Below are 20,967 nucleotides of genomic sequence, written 5' to 3'. Positions count from 1 at the left end.
TGGTCAAAACAATCATACAAAAAATAATTTTATGAGCGTGTTGAACAATGTTTTAACCTTATGTTACCCACCAAGCATTAGCATTAGCTACTTATCAACCAGCACATTGTAATAACGTTAAGCTGGATCGATCGATATTGAAATGTATCAATAAATATGGTCTCTGCTGTATTACTGTGTTGCAAAGTGGCATGTAATCAATGACAAAATGATGCCACGTGGCAGAAAAAAATGCAGTATTACAGTTACTGAGTATAACTCTTTCTGTGACATTGCAAGATTTACAATTACTCTTGAACATATCATCTGGGTGGCCGTGTTTTGACGGAAGTTAGAGTAACTAGAGGGGTCAAAGGTTATATGAAGCCACTGACAGACGACTAAACGAAAAGTCCCATGTCAGAAATAAAATTGCAGATTTCTCTGGGTTTGAAAATTTTTGGAAACATTTGCGATAGTTTAAGTACACAACTCAACAAAATATATAACATAGGTATAGTCGCTTTTAGGTGTTTTAATGCAGAAATGTTACATATTGTACCTTAAAGAATTGCATTGACAGGGAACATCCTCATTAGACGGGCTACTTTGGGTGGCAACAACTTGCTCATGTAGCATTAAAAAAAAACCTGAAAGCGCTGCATTTTGCATATGACAGGACGTTCATGGGCTTAATGAATGAATGAACAAATTAATGAATGAGCCTATCTTTATTTACATCTTTTTACAGCAGAGCCATCTCTAAGACGCACTGTCCGTTGTGACAACATTTAAAAAAGTAAATGTTGTAACAACAGAACTGTAATAAGAGGAAAATTCAGCCTCACTGTAATTTACAGTTTAAAACACTCCTAGAACGCTGTTTTGCCATTGACCAATTATGCAAACTAATGTCAGATGCCCAAATATCATGTTTAAAAATAAAACATAATGTCATAGAACTCCCTGCAGTAATAGCCTATGTGAGTACATTTATGTTAGTGAAACAACAATTTATTCAATAAATAAATAAATAACAAATAATAACTAAATAACAAATAACTAAATAAGGTCTACAAAAGTAGGCACAGTTTTAAATATGAATAGTTATTTACAGACTGTGTGGGCTCAAATCACACAACAAGCCTAACTCTCCTGTAGGAGCCACATATTGTATGTTGTTTATGGTCTCATTTATATTATTTATTGATTATGATATTGTGCACTTATATTGTAGGTGGTGGGTGTTTTCATTGCGGTTTGAGCAGAAGTGATGATCTTATTTGTTTGCTTCACCTGTTCACCTGAGTTTTTTGGGCTTTGATAGAGAGAGGGTGAGCCTGGGAGTGAACACTTTCTGTTGACCGCCACACTAACGTACTTATTTACACTCACAAAGTAACTTTACATTTGGTAACTGCAGTGCTAGTTGTATTTTACATGTGGAGGAATAAATCATTGCAATGCAATCTTGAGCGCGTCACACTGTGTTTATGAATCTCTCAGTGTTTAGTCCCTCACGGCAGCACTTTGTTGGACTGCTTACAGCTGCAACATCTCCTTTACAACAATTCACCACATTTATAATCGGGGAGGCAAACTCATTAAAACATGCAATTGCAAGTTCAGTGTATATGATCGCATGTGTGGCATTAGAACATGCCAAAAACTACCAAATTTGGGCTATTACGGCCAAACATTTTCCGCCTACACCCTACAGGATAGGCCTTTTTTTAAAGGTTATTTTTTTGTGGCCTTTAATTCCACAGGACAGATGAAGACATGAAAGAGAAGGGGAATGATGTGCAGCAAAGGGCTGCAGGTTGGAGTTGAACCCGGGACCGCTGTATCGAGGAGTAATCCTCTATACTGTATATGTGCACCTGCTCTACCAACTGAGCTAACCTGGGGGTCGCTAGTGCTAAACCCACCAGACTCAATTTAAAAAAAACAATACTTTTAGTGTGTATAGAGCCAACCTATTTTCACATGTAAGTCAGTAAACTATGTGTTCATTCCAAACAAAACTAGAGTTGTAATAGTTAGAAAAGTGGAAAAAACGATCCTAAACGGCTTTTCATAGTTTTATTTAGTTTCTGTCAACTTTGAATGAAGTGTATTTTACGATGCTAAAACTACTGTTTATTTACATGTTTTTATGTTTAAAAAAAGGATCTTACTCTTTAACAGAAAGGTAGACCTCCTTTTATAATCCTTTCCAAAATGTTGTCAGACACTTATCTACACTAATCTGAGCCTGTCAATGGCAAAACGAGCACTTTTGTGAACGTAAATACAAGCTGCACTATTGCCCTTGCTTAATACTGGACCAGTATGTCAGGTTCAACCCTTCTTTTGGAAATTCAAACCAAGCCAGTTTACGTGGGTATATCACTTAATGACAATTCAGAGCTCACCTGGGTCAACCCGGGCGCAATGCATAACAGTTACCTTAAGTGCTAGAAATGGGCGGGGCTTTCACCTCATATTTAGTGAACAGCTAACATCACATACTACAGTCCATCTGTATACCAGCAGAATTAATGTTTTGTTGATGTTTCATTTTATGATTGTTTCACAGTGATTACATTCTAAGCACAAATAAATAACCACCAAACACTTCTCAGATGATTTTGTGCAGTGATTCTCGTCCGCTGCATATTTATCGCAGCAGCTGGAAAAGGAAGTAGGTTACTCTAGTATTTGGTTTTTGAACAGACGAGGGGAGAACATTTCTCTTTGTTTGATTTCATTAAAAGTAAAGTTGCGCTTTGCTGTTGGCTTCACGACTCATTTAAAAAAAAGACAAAGACAAAAAAGAGAGACATTGTACTACTGCAGCAGCCACTCTGAACTGCAGTCTGCAGACGGGTGTCAGAAAGAGCGGTGGTGCCGAGAGAATTTAAAAAAACTTGTTTTTATACGTTAACGTTCTACGCTGGGTTTTTACAGGCAGTTTTGCCTGTAAACTCCGCTCAGTTCAAGTTTATTGTCAGATGCATATTAGTACAGTACCACAGCAATTAAAAACAATGTGTCTTGGCACTCTCTCAACACCAGTCAATAAGTAACAAAATAAATAACATAAATAAAATATAAAAACATCTAAGCACAGTAACCATAGTAACTAAATTCAGACCACAGCCCTCCTTCCTGTTGTACTATCATTCAGTAGCCTAATTACGTAGGGGTAAAAACTATCCCTGAAACGTGATGTGCGCGTTGGGATGCTCTGCAAACGTCTCCCTGATGGAAGGTGGGAGAAGAGATTGGATAGGATGACTAGAATCCTGCATAATACCTAGTGCCTTCTTAGTGCTGCGTTTCCAGTAAATGTTTTGGAGCAGTTCAAGTGGAACCCCGATGATTTTAGATGCAGTTTTGACCACCTTTGTCAGATGATTTAGGTCATGTGAAGTAGCCCTGCCAAACCACACTACAATGTTGCCTGTCAGTATACTCTCAATTGTACAGCGATAAAAGTTCTGTAGAATGTTAAGGGACATACCATGTCTTAAGACACCTCAGGAAATAAAGCCTCTGATGTGCCTTCTTGATGGCACACCTGAGTCTGAAATGTGGATCCCTAAGAACTTAAAGGTGTTGACAATTTCAAATGGAGAGTTGTTAATATAGACAGGTGTATGTGTGGGTTTGTTTTTCCTGAAATCTATGATAACCTCCTTAGTTTTCCCCACACTGAGGGACAGATTATTTCTGCGGCACCACATGATCAAGTTACTCACCTCATCCCTGTAGGCAGTTTAGTTATTGCTGTCAATGAGTCCTATCACAGTAGTATCATCTGCAAATTTCACAATACTGTTAGTGGGATGTATGCAATACAGTCATATAGAGTATTAGTAGTACAAGTACATAGACTATATAATAGAGGACTGAGACGGCAGCCTTGAGGTGCTCCAGTGTTTAACACTATAGAGGCTGAGTATGTAGTGCCAACTCTAACTATCTGGGGGAAGCCTGTTAGGAAGTCCTGTATCGACCTGCAGATGGAATTGCAGAGGCCCACGTCTAATAGCTTAGATTTTAAAATAGAAGGTCTGATAGTATTAAAGGCACTGCTATAATCAACAAATAGCATCCTGACATACGTATCCCTGCCCTCTAGATGTTGGAACACAGTATGTAAAGCCAAGGATACAGCATCATCCACAGCTCTATTTGGTCTGTATGTAAATTGTAATGGATCAGTGGAGACAGGTATGCTGTTGTTGATATATGCCTTCACACCCTTCATAATCACAGAAGTCAGTGTACAGGTCTAAAATCATTCATATAGGTGGCAGTCGTTTTCTTAGGCACAGGAATTATGATTGATTGTTTTAAACAATTTGGAACCACACAAAGAGAGAGTGACAAGTTAAAAATGTCAGTGAAAACAGAGGCTAGTTGGCTATAACATGTCCTTAAAGGAGAATTACGGTCAATTTCAACACGTAGCTCTGTTGTTTATAAATTTGGGGTGCTGTCAGTAGCGAGAAAAACGAAAACAAAACAATCAGTGTTGCCTACACCGTGTTATCCTGCTACAGTTTGCACCCAGGAGGCTGAAACAGGGCAAGTTTTAAACATGCTTTTAGCCTCTTAACATGTTCGATATGTCATTACAAGTGCCTACCCATGTGAAGTGATTCCTTCCGAGTGAACACAGTGAATCTGACTGCAGTAGATGTGAAAGAAATGCATAAATGTTGTGCTTCAGGTTGTAAGGTTGTAATTCAGCTCTGTTTAGTTCCAGTGTTGAGACGGCAGGACGAGTGCTTTGGGACCGTCTACAAACTACAACACCGAAAAGAGATACAAAAATATTTTCAAAAATAGGCATATGCTTATTTTTTAAAAGTAAGTGCTGTAGTACAACTAGCAGGTTGTTATAATTGAGGTAAGTTTGGAGACACTACTTTAGGGACTGTTCGTTATTTATTTCAGGGGCCACCAGAGGAGTTTTGGGATCTTTAGTCAAAATAGACCTGACCCTCCCTTCATCAGCAATAAATTTTGGATGACCCTTTCCACCCTGGAAAAAAGGGATGACCCTCCCCAACAATTATTGACGCCTTCTGTACTGGTTTGCGCTTGGCAAAGACATATAGATAGCCATTGTTTTTTAACAGCCAAGACATACATGACTACACCTCTGTATTCTCATCTTATGCATCATACTCCTCTGTTATGGTGTGGTGGCCATTTCAGTAGATTTACTCACTAACATTGTTGTGGAAACACAATAAGCATGGAAACTAAATGCACACTTCCTTTTACTCATCTAGTAAACTAGTATTCACATGAAATAAAACAATAAAACATTGAGACCATTCAGCAGAGCACACTGGGTAATAACAAATTCAACTCTGGTTGCTATGGACTCGTCACTAGGCTTCCTCAGTCATTGTATATTTTAGCATATAGGTAAAGCTGCCAAAGCTCAACATTATCCAAAACTCCATTTCTCAGACGAGTGTCAATTTGGGAGCTTGCATGCTACAACTCCTTCCTTCTCAAATGCCTTGAAAATGCTGTTGTTTATATATATATAATATCACCGGGACCGAAAGGATATTTGAGTCAGGTATGGCTGCAGCTTGGAGACCTCCCATCTCATGCCCTCCCGGCTTTGTGCAGTCCACAAGCTTTGACTTTTCAAAATAAAAGCTTGCGTCTGGTCCGTTATGTTTTCGTACGGTGTTTTGGATGCTTTAGAACTAAACAGTACGGCAATCATGCTAATGAATAAAATTATTTTTTCGTCAGATGTCTTAGTTTCAACACGATGGAGCTAGCAAAGCAGTTTTGTGTTTATATGTGCGAGCGGGATTTATTCAGTTTGGGAAATCCCAAACTCTAAAGCTACAGTTCAAATTGTCTGGCTGACTAAATAGGGAGTGACCCATCTGCTAGCGATAGGGCCAGAGACTGAGAGAGCTACATGGAGATACATGGATAAATATGCACCAAACAAGCCAATTTGAAATGTTGCTGTTCTCATGAATACAAAAGTTGGGTGACCCTCCCCCCTAGACAAAAAAATTGGATGACCCTCCCTTCAACAAAGAATAAAAAGACATGACCCTCCCCTATTTTCCTCCGGTGGTCCATTCCATAAATACTGAACGGTCCCTTATTTAATCATTAAATTAATAAATATTTTTGTTGTATCTCTTTTCGGTGTTGTAGTTTGTAGACAGCCCCTAAGTCTTGCTGTCTCAACACCGGAACTAAACAGAGCTGAATTAGTTTTATGCATTTCTTTCACATCTACTGCAGTCAGATTCACTGTGTTCACTCGGAAGGAATCACTTCACATGGGTAGGCACTTGTAATGAAATTTCGAACATGTTAAGAGGCTAAAAGCACGTTTAAAACATGCCCTCTTTCAGCCTCCTGGGTGCAGACTGTAGCAGGAGGATAATACGGTGTAGGCAACACCGATTGTTTTCGTTTTTTTCGCTACTGACAGCACTCCAAATTTACAAACAACAGAGCTACGTGTTGAAATCGACCAGAATTCTCCTTTAAGACTCGTGGAGTAATGCCATCAGGCCCAGCAGCCTTCACTATTTTCACAGATTTAAAAGCTTTATGTGTGTCAGTGACTGAGACCTGATGTGCATGCCTGCTGAAAGGATTCCCAGTTGCAGATGATGTGTCTGTGTGTGTGTGTGTGTGTGTGTGTGTGTTCCCTTTAGGAGGTACTTTGACTTGTACATCCCCAGTTGAAGATGGTCCCAGCGCCAGTGTCTCAGCAGCGCATTCAAAACGAACATAAAAAATGTTTAAGTTGTCTGGGAAGGAAGCTGAGGTTGTTGTGAAGCCACTAGGTTTGGCCTTGTGGCTTGTAGGCCTTGCCAAATGCGCCTAGAGTCCCCTTCAACAATATTGCTCTATCTTGTCCCGGTGTTGTTTTTTAGCAGACTTGATTGCATTCCTAAACTTGTATCTCGCGCTCTTGTAACGAGCGTTGTCCCCAGAGTTAAAAGCCACTGTCCTCTCATTTCACGCGTATATCACTGTTTGCTATGGGTGGGAAAAATAATCAGTTCTTAGATGCATCGCATTTCTCTCTAGAACGATTCGATTATCGATTCTGATAAGTTAATAGTCGATGTAAAAAATAAAATAAAAAATATATATATACTTTTTTTTTTTTTTTTAAATGTGTTGACTTTTATTTAAAACAATAGACAAGTACAAAGTACAAAGAAAACAGAGTGACTGAAAATGGCCAAAAGGAAAAAATGTTTTTTATATATATACACATGATCTAATAAGAATTAGGTAAAACACATAGGCTGCTCATCTACTTTATCACATTACATCTGACCACCTCATGTTTCATGTTCTAAGAAGCCAATTATCCACCTTTAAACATGAGCCTCTGACATGGAAGATTACTGTGAGAGAAGGTGACTTTCACAAGCATGTTTAAGGCTTAAGCATGGAATGACTACAAAACAAAAACCTCAGTTGACAAAACATTTCATTAAAACTTGTGTGTGACAAATATTGTATATGTCAAAATCTAAGCTTTGTCTAGGAAGTGATTAGCAAACTCTTGAGTAGCAAACTCAGATTTATATGTATATTTAAAAAAATCACACATGGAAATGTACATAAAAAAATTGTTGCATCACGATGCATCGATAATCAGTTTAGAATCAAATTGTTGGCCTCTGAATTGATATTGAATCGTGAGGTGCCAATCAATTCCCACCTGCTGTTTACCCATGGTTTTTCGTTAGGGTAAACGTGAAAAGTACGCATGGGAATACGGCTGTCCACACAGAATTTAACATAGTCAGTAACTGCCTCAGTGTACTCATGCAAGGTAGCAGAATCCCTAAAAACTAACCAGTCAGTATATTCGTAACAGCCTTGCAACATGAGCTCACCTTCAGCAGTCCAGCGCTCAACTCACAGTGGGTTTCTCCCTCTTTATCTCCTGCTTGTACCCAAGGAGCAGCAGTACGGAAGAATGATTTGATTTCCCAAAGTGAGGCCGGGGGACAGATTTATAAGCTCCCTTGATGGTTGAATAGCAGTGGTCGAGAGTTTTGTTGCCTCTGGTGACACACCTGACGTGTTGGTAGTATTTTGGTAACACTGTCTTTAGATTGCAGTGATTGAAGTCAGCGGCTACGACGGAGAGGGCTTGCGGGTGCAGTCTCTTACATCTGTTGACAGCGTCACAGAGCTCCTCCAGGGCTGCCTTGGCGTTGGCTTGGGGAGGGATTTATACCGCAGTGAGTAGGACTGATGGGAATTTTGGCGGAGTAAAACAACATTTGATGGTAAGATGTTTGAGATGGTAAGATGTTTGAGGACCGGCGAACAAGAGTGGGAGATCATTTCCGCATCAGAGCACCATGAGAAAGCACACACCCCCACCTTTCGACATGACAGTCGTGGCCTTGGCCCGATCCGAACGAAATATGGAGAAGCCGTCCAAGTGTATGGCACTGTCCGGATAGTCTGATGTTAGCCACATCTCCGTAAAACAGAACACACAGCAATTCCCCAGATCTCGCTGTACACTGACCCGGCAGCGGAGCTCATCCATCTTGTTGCTGATAGATTGCATGTTTGCCAGCAGCATGCTTGGTATTGGAGGCTGCGTAGGTCAGTTCCGTAGCCTCACCAACAGTCCCCCACGTCTTCCTCTTTTATGCCCATATCCCCTTCGGTAACCAGTGCTCCAGGTCTCTGATGTTTTGATAATATTGAGCTGTTGTAGACAATTTTGGAGCATTTTGTCTGATGTCCAATAAAGTCTGGCGATCATAAGTGATAAGGGAGGACGTAGGCTGAATTATCCAACTTGTAAGTAAGGTTAAAACTAACACTAAGTGCGGCGTGAGGGAGGCTCGTAGCGTGTCACCATACATCGGCACTATTTTGCTATCTCGCTACCATCTCGCTACTGCTCTGCAAAAGGCAGACTAGTGAACATCCGGGCACCCACTGCCAGCGGACTGTTCGGAAATGAATTGAACGTCTCCGCTCTGCTATTGTTGAAGCTGCCTGTGAAAATCCTAGTTTTATACAGTCTATGGTGAAATCCCAGCGCAAAGCACAGTGAGACAAATTTATCTTGTTTTTTCAAAGTGTGTGGGGACCTGTGATGGCCCCACTGTCATTTCCAACCAATCACATAATTTGTGCCACCCCGGCTGTTAGCAACCCAGGTTGTGCGCAGTTCATATTGACATCAACCCAAGACACAAAAACATAGGAAAATAGGGTCCAGGTTGAAAAAACGGTAGTTATCCTTTAACGGTGATTCTGATATTTTGATAAAAAAAATCTTTTTAGACTCTTATAAGACACACATGCTTACAGTACCTGTTATCAGTGGAGGTAGTTAATGTACTGCATCTTTGACATGACGTGTTCAACAGATTACAAAGCAGATCATTTTCCAGCTTTGCAGACTCACAATTGGTGGCATAAACATTGCTCTGAACACAGATAATGCTGCACCATTGCTTCCGTTCAGTGACATTCTAGGATGCTGTGTTTTTCAATCTCTTTTGCATCAGCAAACCAATGTTCACAGTAAGTTTTGTGATTTATAGTGTTTATGCAAGCGAATGAATGATTACCTGCAGGAGAGGAGGAGAGGATGAATAATTGTTTAATTTTCTCACTACAGAGAACGGGAGATGGACAAAACTGGAAGAAAAGCAGACTGGAGCATGCTGGAGCTCTGTTCAAGGAAATAAAAGAATAATAAAAGTGTAAATCCAGTAAACTAGAAGCATAGATGTGCGATTCATAGAGAAAGAAGGATTTAATACAAAATCATATGAGGGACAATAAAATACAGTATTGATGGAAAAAAATACACAAAAAATAAATAAGAGTAATAAAAGAATGCAGATAAGTGGAGTATTACTATAATAACCTCTGGAGAGCACCTTTCCCACTGAAAAAAACCCCCCACTAACATCTGTTTTTTTGTCTTTAGTGGAAAAGACAAAAGCCATTGTATTTACCCAAAGGATAATTAATATGACCTAATGAAATGACTCAGCAGTAGTCACAGGTATTTATCGTCTCCAGCTCCAATCTGCAGTGATGGAAACATGACACCTAGGTGGACATGCCAATTTTCGCTCGCAGAATTCATCGTTGCGATGCTGTGACGCTTGTTGTCTCTGTCGGTAACTTATGTGTAACTATCAGCCACAAATTTCGTCCATCTCTGTGCAATATTGCACGAGTGCGTTACCTTAATGCTTCTTTTCACCTGCATGATTTTCGTACTCAGGTTAATAAAAGTAATACCATTTTAAAGCCTTGTCTGACATTTTCAACGTTTCTGACAGCTCTTATGTGATTTGAAGGTTAGACTGAAAGGATGATGTTACAGTGATTTTACTTGCCCTGTTAAAGAAATAGTTTGAAATGTTGGGAAATAAACTTATTCCAATTATATTATGATTGTCACAAGTTAGGTAATGGCTATAAGGTCCAGAATTAATCGTGGGACCCGCCCACCTAACTCTAGCTCTTCTCCATCTCCTACTCTTTTCAACCTATCAGCTTACAAGATTTGATAGATTTGATTAGAACAATTAAGCTATCTTCGAGCCCTCTGAATCTATTACCATCTTCTCTATTTTTTAAAGTTTACCAATTATTGCCCCTGCTGTTTCAGCGATTGTAAATTCCTCCTTGTCGACAGGATGTGTCATTACATTACATGTCATTTAGCTGACACTTTTATCCAAAGCAACATCCAATTAAGTCCTTTCAACCTTGAAGGTACAAACTCCAAAGTAGTAAGTGCAAGGACATTAGCTTCAAATAAGCAACATTACAAAGAACCATATGAAAGTGCAGCTGTAAAAATATGTATACAGTTGTTTTTAACCAAGGTGCAGTCGGAAGAGACGTGTTTTTAGTAGGGCTGTCAGTCAATGCGATTAAGGGCCGACGCGATGCGATTCATTTTTTTTAATCGCATTAATCTCATGCCGGCATTTATTAATGTATTTTACACTTCACTCAGCTTTGCGTCGTGCCTAACAAGCTACTATTTTGACCCTTTGCAGCACTGTTACTTATCATCAAGCTGCCACTTCCTCGTAACACATCCTGCTGCTGCAGGCTGCAGGCATGATGGAGAAAGACAGCAGCAATGAAATCCTGAATGGCGCTTTTTATTTTCCAAAACTCCCAGACGGCTCGTAGACAAGTCAAAAGCCATATGCACATTGTGTAAAGCCGAATTAAAATATCACCGAAGCACGTCAAGCTTGAGCTACCACCTACGGAGCTAAGCATAGTAGTAACGTGATGCTACCCGCTAGCATGCTACAGAGTGCTACTTGCCGACCTGTGGATGAAACCAAATCCCAAAAAATTACTACAGCTCTTACGAAACGGGTGGCAACTAACTGCAGACCTGTCAGCATCGTAGAGGACCCAGATCTTAAAGACATACTACGGTTGGCATGTTCTGACCTGTCTCGTTGCCATCGAGGTGGACAGCAGCCCCACACACAGCCTGTATGACACGGAGAAAGCAGCCCAACTGGAACAGCTGCAAGGTGCTGCAAACGCTGTCTCATTAACCGGTGATCACTGGACGTCAGTGAGTAATCAACATTATTTAGGAGTTACTAAACACTATATTGACTCTGGTAAGGATAGGGATTTTTAGTTTTTTAGTTAGATACTTGGAGGAATTGTGCAATAATGACACACATTTTTCTTTTGTTTACAGTAAATAAATAATTAGAAATCTTAAAATCAAGTTCATGAAGTAACTTTCTTTGCATTAATTTGATTCCCAATCAAGATACACTGGTAAAAATTGCTTTCGATTGTTAATATGTACTTAAAAACTGTTCTGAAATGCAAAATAATAGAATTTTAATCATGTGATAAAATACGCGATTAATCGCAATTAACTATAGAAGTTCAGCGATTAATCACGATTAAAAAAAAATAATCGTTTGAAAGCCCTAGTTTTTAGCCTTTGGTGGAAGATGTGTAGGCTTTCAGCTGTCCTGATGTCAATGGGGAGCTCATTCCACCATTTAGAGCCAGGACAGCAAACAGTCTGGATTTTGTTGAGTGATTAGTTGTCCCTCGCTGTGAGGGGGCAGCAAGCAGGTTGGCTGATGCAGAGCGGAGTGCGCGGACTTTGACCATTGGGTTTGACTATATCCTGGATGTAAGCTGGGGCTGATCCGTTCGTGGCCTTGTATGCAAGTACTAGTGTCTTGAACTGGATGTGGGCAGCAACTGTTAACCAGTGAAGAGAGTGGAGGAGCGGTGTGGTGTGAGAGAACTTGGATAGACTTGAAGACCAGTCGAGTTGCTGTTTTAAATGAGCTGCAGGGGCCAGATGGCACATGCAAGCAGGCCAGCCAGGAGGGAGTTGCAGTAGTCTAGACGTGAGATGACTAGAGCCTGAACCAGAACCTGAGCCGCCTTCTGCGTTAAAAGGGGACATATCCTTCTGATTTTGTGCAGCATGTATCTACACGATCGGGTAGTTGCAGCAATGTTGGCAGTAAAGGAGAGTTGGTTGTCAAGTGTCACACCCAGGTTTCTAGCAGTCTGGGTGGGGACTACCACATAGTTGTCAATTGTTATGGAAGGAAAAGGAGCTCAGTCTTGTCAAGATTTAGTTTTTAGATGGTGTGTAGACATCCAAGAAGAAATGTCAGTAAGAAGGAGGAGAATTAGTTGGGTGTTGTTTGCATAGCTGTGGTAGGAAAAGCCATGCGAATGAATGACAGACCCGAGATAGTTGGTGTAGAGAGAAAAGAGGAGGGGACCCAGGACTGAACCCTGAGGGACCCCAGTTGTGAGTGGGCAAATTTCTGAGATAGATCCTCTCCAAGTTACCCGGTAGGTGAGTTCTGCCACGCGAGATGTGAGCAAGGAGAGCGCAGAGCCTGAGACACCCAGATCTTTGAGTGTCGAAATGAGGATCTGGTTGTTCATTGTGTCAAAGGCTGCAGAACCAGAAGGATGACGACAGAAGAGAGAGGGGTTGCTCTAGCGATGTGAAGCTGCTCAGGGACAGCAAGGAGGGCAGTTTCAGTTAAGTGGCCGCATTGAAGCCAGACTGGTGGGGATCAAAAAGGTTGTTCCGGTGGAGATAAGTAGAGAGTTGATTAAAAATGGTACGCTCAAGAGTTTTGGAAATAAATAAGAAGGGAGACGGGTCTGTAGTTATTTACCTCAGAAGCGTTGCGTGTGGGTTTTTTGAGGAGAGGGGTCACTCTTGCTTCTTTGAGGTGCGGGAAACAACCAGTTGACAAGGAAGCAGAGGAAAGGAAGAAGGTCAGGAGCAATAGACTGGAGAAGGTGAGAAGGGATAGGATCAAGGGGGCAGGTGGTTGGGCAGGTGGAGGTTATCAGGTTAAGAATTTGATTGGGAGATAGAGGGGTGAAGGAGGAAAGAGTACTGGGTGTTTTGGATGGAAAGATGATTTCAGGAAGTGTGGTGGAGAATGAAGAGCATATGTCATCTTGTTTTTTTACAAAGTAGTTGACAAAGTGGGTTGGTAGGAGGGAGGAGGGGAACTGGGGGAATCGAGGAGGTTAGAGAAGATGGAAAAAGGTTTTTGGGGGTTGGAGAAAGAGGATTGAATTTTGGTTTGATAGAAAGAGCTTTTTGCTGCAGAAATAGAGGCAGCGAAGGAGGAAAGAAGAGACTGATAGGTAAGCAGATCATCTGGGTGTTTAGATTTCCACAATTTCCTTTCCACTGCCCATATAGTTCTCTCCTCTTAGTATGCACTGAGTCAGACAACAACAGAACTGGGGAGGATTTGTGAGCGTGCCGTGAAGTAAGAGGACAGAGAGAGTCAAGAGAGGAGGATAGAGTAGAGAGGATAGTGTCTGTGGCAGCGTTGGGAGGCATGAGTGAGAAAGAGTCAGGTGAAGGGAGGGTTGATAAAGTAGATGAAGCCAGAGAAGATGGAGAGAGTGAGCGAATATTGCGTCGTACAGGTACAGTATCTCTTGAGATATGGTTGTGAGCTTGGGAAAGTGGGAGAGAGTAAGAGATGAAGAAATGGTCTGAGGTATGGAGTGGGGTAACAACTTTGTGAGTAGGAGGGGAAGGCGAGAGTGAAAGGGCAAAAGAAGAGAGAAGATGTAAGAAGTCAGTTGACTTCTCAGTCTGGATGTTAAAGTGCTCATATTATGCTCATTTTCAGGTTCATAGTTGTATTTAGAGGTTGTACCAGAATCGGTTTACATGGTTTAATTTTCAAAAAACACCATATTTTTGTTGTACTGCACATTACTGCAGCTCCTCTTTTCACCCTGTGTGTTGAGCTCTCTGTTTTAGCTACCGAGTGAGGCATCTCAATTATGTTCAATCTTTGTTGAGAGTCACACATGCACAGTAGCTAGGTAAGGACAACTAGCCGTTAAGAAGCAGAGTATGAGGGCATGCCACGTTAGCAGCGAGGCGAGCATTATAACTTGTGTTACAAAGTGACGCACTTTAAAGTCGCCCATAAGAACCAGCGGAGGGCCATTTTCAGGGACGTTTGAAAGAAGGACATCCAGCTCCTCCAAAAACTCTCCCAGAGGACCTGGTGGGTGGTAAATGACAACAATGATTAGTTGTACCGGATGAGTTATGGTAACAGCATGAAGTTCAAAAGGCTGTGGAGTGAACTGTGGCAGTGGGTAGAGAGAAAATCTCCACTTTGTTGTTGATGAGTAGGCCTGTACCTCCGCCTCTACCAGTGGGTCTGGGTGTGTGGGTGAAAGAGTAGGCGAGGAGAGAGCAGAAGGGGTGGATGTGTTGGTCGGTGTAATCCAGGTGTCACTGCAGACTGGCAGTTCCACAGGCCACCTGTGACGAGGTGTTGAGTGTGTGTGGAGCGGGTGGGATAGGTAAGAGAGGTCGGGTTGTTGAAATGTTGTGAACATATGCAAGGTTTGTAGTATCTCCGATAGGATACATGAACGGAAATGGAGAAGCAGCACATTTTCAGATAAAGACACTGAGCAGTGCAAGTAAGATACCAAGCCCACTTAACCTCTCACAAAGACTCCTGCATAGACTCTTTTGTCTTTGTCCTCCGAGTCTTCGTCAGATGAAGCTGCCGCTTCACACAAATGCCAGTATTAAATACAAGGAGGTGATTGGTGTTGGCTACAGCTGAGGAGGAGCAGCAAAAAAGAACAGCAAAAAGCAGCAGAATGAGCGAAATTAGCAGAACAAAAGCAATCAATTTAACTTTAAGGCAGCAGATCCAAAGACAATGAGCAGAGAAGCCTAATAATGTAAGTACTTATCTTAGTTTCTAGCTGTCTAGCCCATAGTAAAGAAAACCAACTTAGATACTGCTTTTTCCAACAACTATAGGCCTATATCTCAAATCCCAATTTTCAAGGGCTTCTCAGGTGCTGACTTTCGGTTATGACCCAGCCTTCATGACCATAGGTGACGGTAGGAACGAAAATTGATCGGTAGATCGAGAGCTTTGCCTTCCGGCTCAGCGGTGCAGTAAAGCTGTGGTACTTGAACTCCTTCATTTGGGGTAAGGACACATTCCCCACCCGGATTAGACACTCCATTGGTTTCCTGCTGAGAACCATGGCCTCAGTAGTAGAAATTGTCCTTATGGCAGCCGCCAGTGTTCAGAGTACACGTTATTTACATGCAGTGTCATGTTTCCAGTATGGTTCACAGCCTCTGCTGATTGTGACGTCACGCCACCTGTCCTGCCCATAACTGTTACACTCATAGGTGGTAATAGGTGGTGCAGGAACAGCAACAAATAAAGCCGGCTTAGCTGCAGCCAGTATGAGTGGTGACAGTGTGGGTTTGGAGCTGAGTTAATGGCAGACTGTTGTAGCCCTACAATGAAGCAGTCTGCCATATGATGTCAGTCAGGCAGTGAGTCACAGTGGACCCAATACAACACTGTCCATCTGCTGCTCCCTGCAATACCATACACACATTAATATTTGTTAAATGGTCACGTAATTTTTTATCTATTGATACGTTTACACGGACACATTTATCTCGTTTTTTTTCGGGATGGTCAGCACGTTTTTTAAACTAATGTATTTCAATGGGAAGCATCTTTCGTGATCACAGCACGATTCCGGGTTGGGTTTAGGAAAATAATAACGAGACGCGGGACAACGGGACGGTTTGGCTTAGGAAAAGAACGACGGGAAAGGAAACGTGACACATGGCACACGATCCCCGGTCTCCGGGGTGAAAGTCCTGTGTTGTTTGACCCATCCACCACCCCAACCAACCTACGCGGATTTTCGGCCTTTCATACTACTCGCTACCGTCGCTCTTAATACAGTAGTTTACAAAATGTGCTGACCATCATGAAAAAAACTAGATAAACATGTCCGTGTACACAAATCAATAGATTAGATTACATGACCATTTCACAAACTGCCGTGAGACTGGGTTGAGTATTGTATTGTTCTAATCTAAATTTAGAGGGTTGCCATGACAATAATTCTATCTTACATTAGTGACAGTATTTTGGAGTGCATATGCCAATGGAAGCATGGAAAAAAAACAATACATAACACCAGGAAGAAATCAGAAAAGCCGCCTTTCAGAATTGTGCATGAAGACCCTGGTACAGATACATCAAATTGTCTAACACACACACCTACTGTACATACAAGCAATCTTTTTAGGTTCTTGTTTGGTTGTTTATATTTATAATTTACTAGGTCAGGGGTGTGAAACATACGGCCCATGGGCTAGAACCGGCCCGCCAACGGGTCCAATCAGGCCCACTGGATGACTTTGCAAAGGGTGAAAATTGCAGAGAAGTAATTAATTCCAATTCCAAACTTACCACTTTAATCTCAGAGAATAACCAAGATCTTTTTCCATAAATGTACAACTTTAATCTTAGAAATTCCGAGTTTTTTCTCAGAATATTACCCCTCTCTCCAGGGTCCGTAACTTTATTTTTTTTCCTATAATGGCCTTAGAATGCTGTCGTAGCGGAAGTAACTTGCATTTGCCAACATCAAGCTGACAAGAAACAAATAGAATTTCTGTTGTGGTTTACTGGTTTGGCCCATTTGAGATCAAATTAGGGGTATGTGGCTCATGAACTAAAATGAGTTTGAAACCCCTGTAGTCAGGGACAGTGACAGTTTTTGCTGCTAGTCCCAAACAATACCTGAGTTACAATGCTTTATTCTGTACCTTACTTACAAAAATGTAACATGTTTTTTCATTTATTTGTAGCCAGACTTTTCTAAAACTCAATTTGCAACAAAATAAAACAATATACTCATAGACAAATTGTGTCCAAGGAAACAATGTAGTTTGCCATGACTCATTGAAGGAATAGTTTGACATTTTGGGAAATGATAGATGTGAGGATCGATACCACTCTCATATTTGTCCTTTCAATATAAGGCTACAGTCAGCTTAGCTTCGCTTAAAGATATAATATGTAACTTTTCTGCATTCAAATGTCTTTAAAAAAAATTACTAGACCTATGTTATACATTTTGTTGAGTTGTGTACTTTTGTATTATCCTAAATGTTTCCAACAATGTCCAAACGATCAATGTTTTTTTTTACACATTTTACAACATGATCTAAAATGTAAATACATTTTAGAGGTGTTGGAAAGTGGAGTTCTGTATGTGCTATAGTAAGCTAATCATCTGCTGACTTCCCAAAATTCCCTGCACTTCCCTACTGCAGAATGACAAATAGGCCCAGTGCAGTACACAAAACTCTAGCAAGCATCAAATCCAACCTTAAATGCACTCAAACAGAGGGTAAGCCACTCATACTAGGGCAAAAAGTTTCTTGAACACAAGAAAGGTCAAATTAAATCAATCTACATGGTGCTAGAAACTGATGTGATCGGCAAGCTTTTTCCCCCTATTTGACGCCCCCTATTGTTATGCTTAGAGGATTAAACAAAATTGCCGTTTGAATATTGTGGGAATTTGTGGCACAATTTGTGATATGTCTATGATTGCAACTTTACAGCTTACTGGAAGTACTGTCTCTGTCTAACTCTTTCTAACTTATTTGTCTTCTTCTTCCCAGACCCATACGAAGACCATTCAGGCTCTCTGCGTCTCATCACCATTAAACCCATGACTGCTCAGCCAACATACTCCTATCCCTCCTCCTCATCCCACAGCCAAGACTCTGTTGTCCTTAATGTGGAGGTAAGGCCACATCGGGGGCGGATCTACAGGGGGGCAAGGGCAATAAAGCAATTCAAACAATATTTTAGAGAACTGTAAAAAGAAAAAGAAAAAAAAACAGGCAATACTAATAAAAGTCACTTATTTGTGAGATGTGACAAAACAAGTACAGCGGTATGATGTGTTAGTCGTTTGATGTGTCACTTATTTGATAAAAAATGAAAAAGTTACTAAAGCGTGCACATACAGAAACACCTTCAGTGTTTACAACATCCGGAGAACCCAGACACACAAAGAACAGTGCAGTGCCCATAGAATAAGTCAGTTTCCCCAGGTGAAGTTTAAACACACATTTAATTAAATTTGTTAAAAAGTTAAGTTAAATTTGTAATAAATGTAATGTATTTTAAAGGTGAGTCAGCATCAACAACAGTGCATCTATTACGTTAGCCAAAAGTAAATTCGCCCCCTCGTGACTTGTAAGAGCATTCTGCCCTTTGATTAGCTTGATTTAAGTAATGATAAGAACAGCATAATAGAAACTATTACAAACTGGCATGTTTGAATTCATAACGTTTACAGTGGGTCGCCGTTTCGGTGGCGTTGTTACAACACACTACACAGTGCTTGCTGAGACCAATCATCTGTATGTGATTAGTTAAGGAGTAGCCTACTATAAAATCCACTTCCTCTCACATATCACGGCAATAAAGTTGCACAAATTAAACCAGGTGGTATCCTTTACTGTCAAACTGGGTTAAACAACAAATACAATGGGATTAAGAAGGCTAGTCTAAACATAACTGTTGTTTGCATGTAATACAGAGGGGAGAACAAGTATTTGATACACTGCCGATTTTGCAGGTTTTCCTACTTACAAAGCACATAGAGGTCTGTACTTTTTATCATAGGTACACTTCAACTGTGAGAGATGGAATCTAAAACAAAAATCCAGAAAATCACATTGTATGATTTTTAAATAATTAATTTGCATTTTATTGCATGACATAAGTATTTGATCACCTACCAACCAGTAAGAATTCCGGCTCTCACAGACCTGTTAGTTTTTCTTTAAGAAGCTCTCCTGTTCTCCACTTATTACCTGTATTAACTGCACCTATTTGAACTTGTTACCTGTATAAAAGACACCTGTCCACACACTCAATCAAACAGACTCCAACCTCTTCACAATGGCCAAGACCAGAGAGCTGTGTAAGGACATCAGGGATAGAATTGTAGACCTGCACAAGGCTGGGATGGGCTACAGGAAAATAGGCAAGCAGCTTGGTGAGAAGGCAACAACTGTTGGCGCAATTATTAGAAAATGGAAGAAGTTCAAGATGACGGTCAATCTCCCTCGGTCTGGGGCTCCATGCAAGACCTCACCTCGTGGAGCATCAGTGATCATGAGGAAGGTGAGGGATCAGCCTAGAACTACACGGCAGGACCTGGTCAATGACCTGAAGAGAGCTGGGACCACAGTCTCAAAGAAAACCATTAGTAACCCACTACGCCATCATGGATTAAAATCCTGCAACACACGCAAGGTCCCCCTGCTCAAGCCAGCACATGTCCAGGCCCGTCTGAAGTTTGCCAATGACCATCTGGATGATCCAGAGGAGGAATGGGAGAAGGTCATGTGGTCTGATGAGATACAAATAGAGCTTTTTGGTCTAAACTCCACTCGCCGTGTTTGGAGGAAGAAGAAGGATGAGTACAACCCAAAGAACACCATCCCAACCATGGAGCATGGAGGTGGAAACATCATTCTTTGGGGATGCTTTTCTGCAAAGGTGACAGGACGACTGCACCGTATTGAGGGGAGGATGGATGGGGCCATGTATTGCGAGATCTTGGCCAACAACCTCCTTCCCTCAGTAAGAGCATTGAAGATGGGTCGTGGCTGGGCATGACAATGACACGAAACACACAGCCAGGGCAACTAAGGAGTGGCTCCGTAAGAAGCATCTCAAGGTACTGGAGTGGCCTAGCCAGTCTCCAGACCTGAACCCAATAGGAAATCTTTGGAGGGAGCTGAAAGTCCATATTGCCCAGCGACAGCCCCGAAATCTGAAGGATCTGGAGAAGGTCTGTATGGAGGAGTGGGCCAAAATCCCTGCTGCAGTGTGTGCAAACCTGGTCAAGAACTACAGGAAACGTATGATCTCTGTAATTGCAAACAAAGGTTTCTGTACCAAATATTAAGTTCTGCTTTTCTGATGTATCAAATACTTATGTCATGCAATACAATGCAAATGAATTACTTAAAAATCATACAATGTGATTTTCTGGATTTTTGTTTTAGATTCCGTCACTCACAGTTGAAGAGTACCTATGATAAAAATTACAGACTTCTACATGCTTTGTAAGTGGGAAAACCTGCAAAATCTGCAGTGTATCAAATACTTGTTCTCCCCACTGTACATCTCTTCTGATGTTATGTTTGTTATGCTACATAGCCAGAGGGCCCTACAGTGTAATGTAATACAAGGATAACCAGTGCTTTTCACATCTTGAAGTTTGCAGGCCAGATTAGATGGAGATATTAACTGAAGCCTAAAAGTGGGGATATTGCCAGCCAAGAAAATTCAGAGTAGTGCACAGGAGGAAGAGAAGGAGGGGAATGAAGAAGGAGAAGGCAGTAAACTGGCGAGACCAGGCGGGTCAGAGCAGGAGAAGACCACAGAAGGAGATGCAGAAATAAGTGAAAAGAAGAGGGAAAGGAAGAATTGACTGTGAGGGATGAAGAGGAGAGAGGTGTTTGCAGATTCAGAGAGAGGGACAGAGGCAGAGAGTGATCAGGAGGAGGCAGATGAAAAA

At 41.3% G+C, this 20,967-nt stretch overlaps 1 protein-coding gene across 1 annotated transcript in view; it reads left to right on the top strand.

The window, feature by feature from the left end:
- The window catches only part of kiaa1549la (KIAA1549-like a), a 248,641-nt gene that overhangs the window by 183,567 nt on the left and 44,107 nt on the right, over positions 1-20,967 (top strand). The window contains exon 15 of the mRNA XM_078258059.1: positions 18,044-18,168. Within this exon, the coding sequence (XP_078114185.1) occupies positions 18,044-18,168 (125 nt within the window). The remainder of the gene's footprint in view (positions 1-18,043; positions 18,169-20,967) is intronic.

This window comes from Sander vitreus, chromosome 8 (genome assembly GCF_031162955.1).
Source record: "Sander vitreus isolate 19-12246 chromosome 8, sanVit1, whole genome shotgun sequence".
Classification (NCBI taxonomy): Eukaryota; Metazoa; Chordata; class Actinopteri; order Perciformes; family Percidae; genus Sander; species Sander vitreus.
Note: the sequence above shows the minus strand (reverse complement) of the source record. Positions and strands in the feature narration are given on the sequence as shown.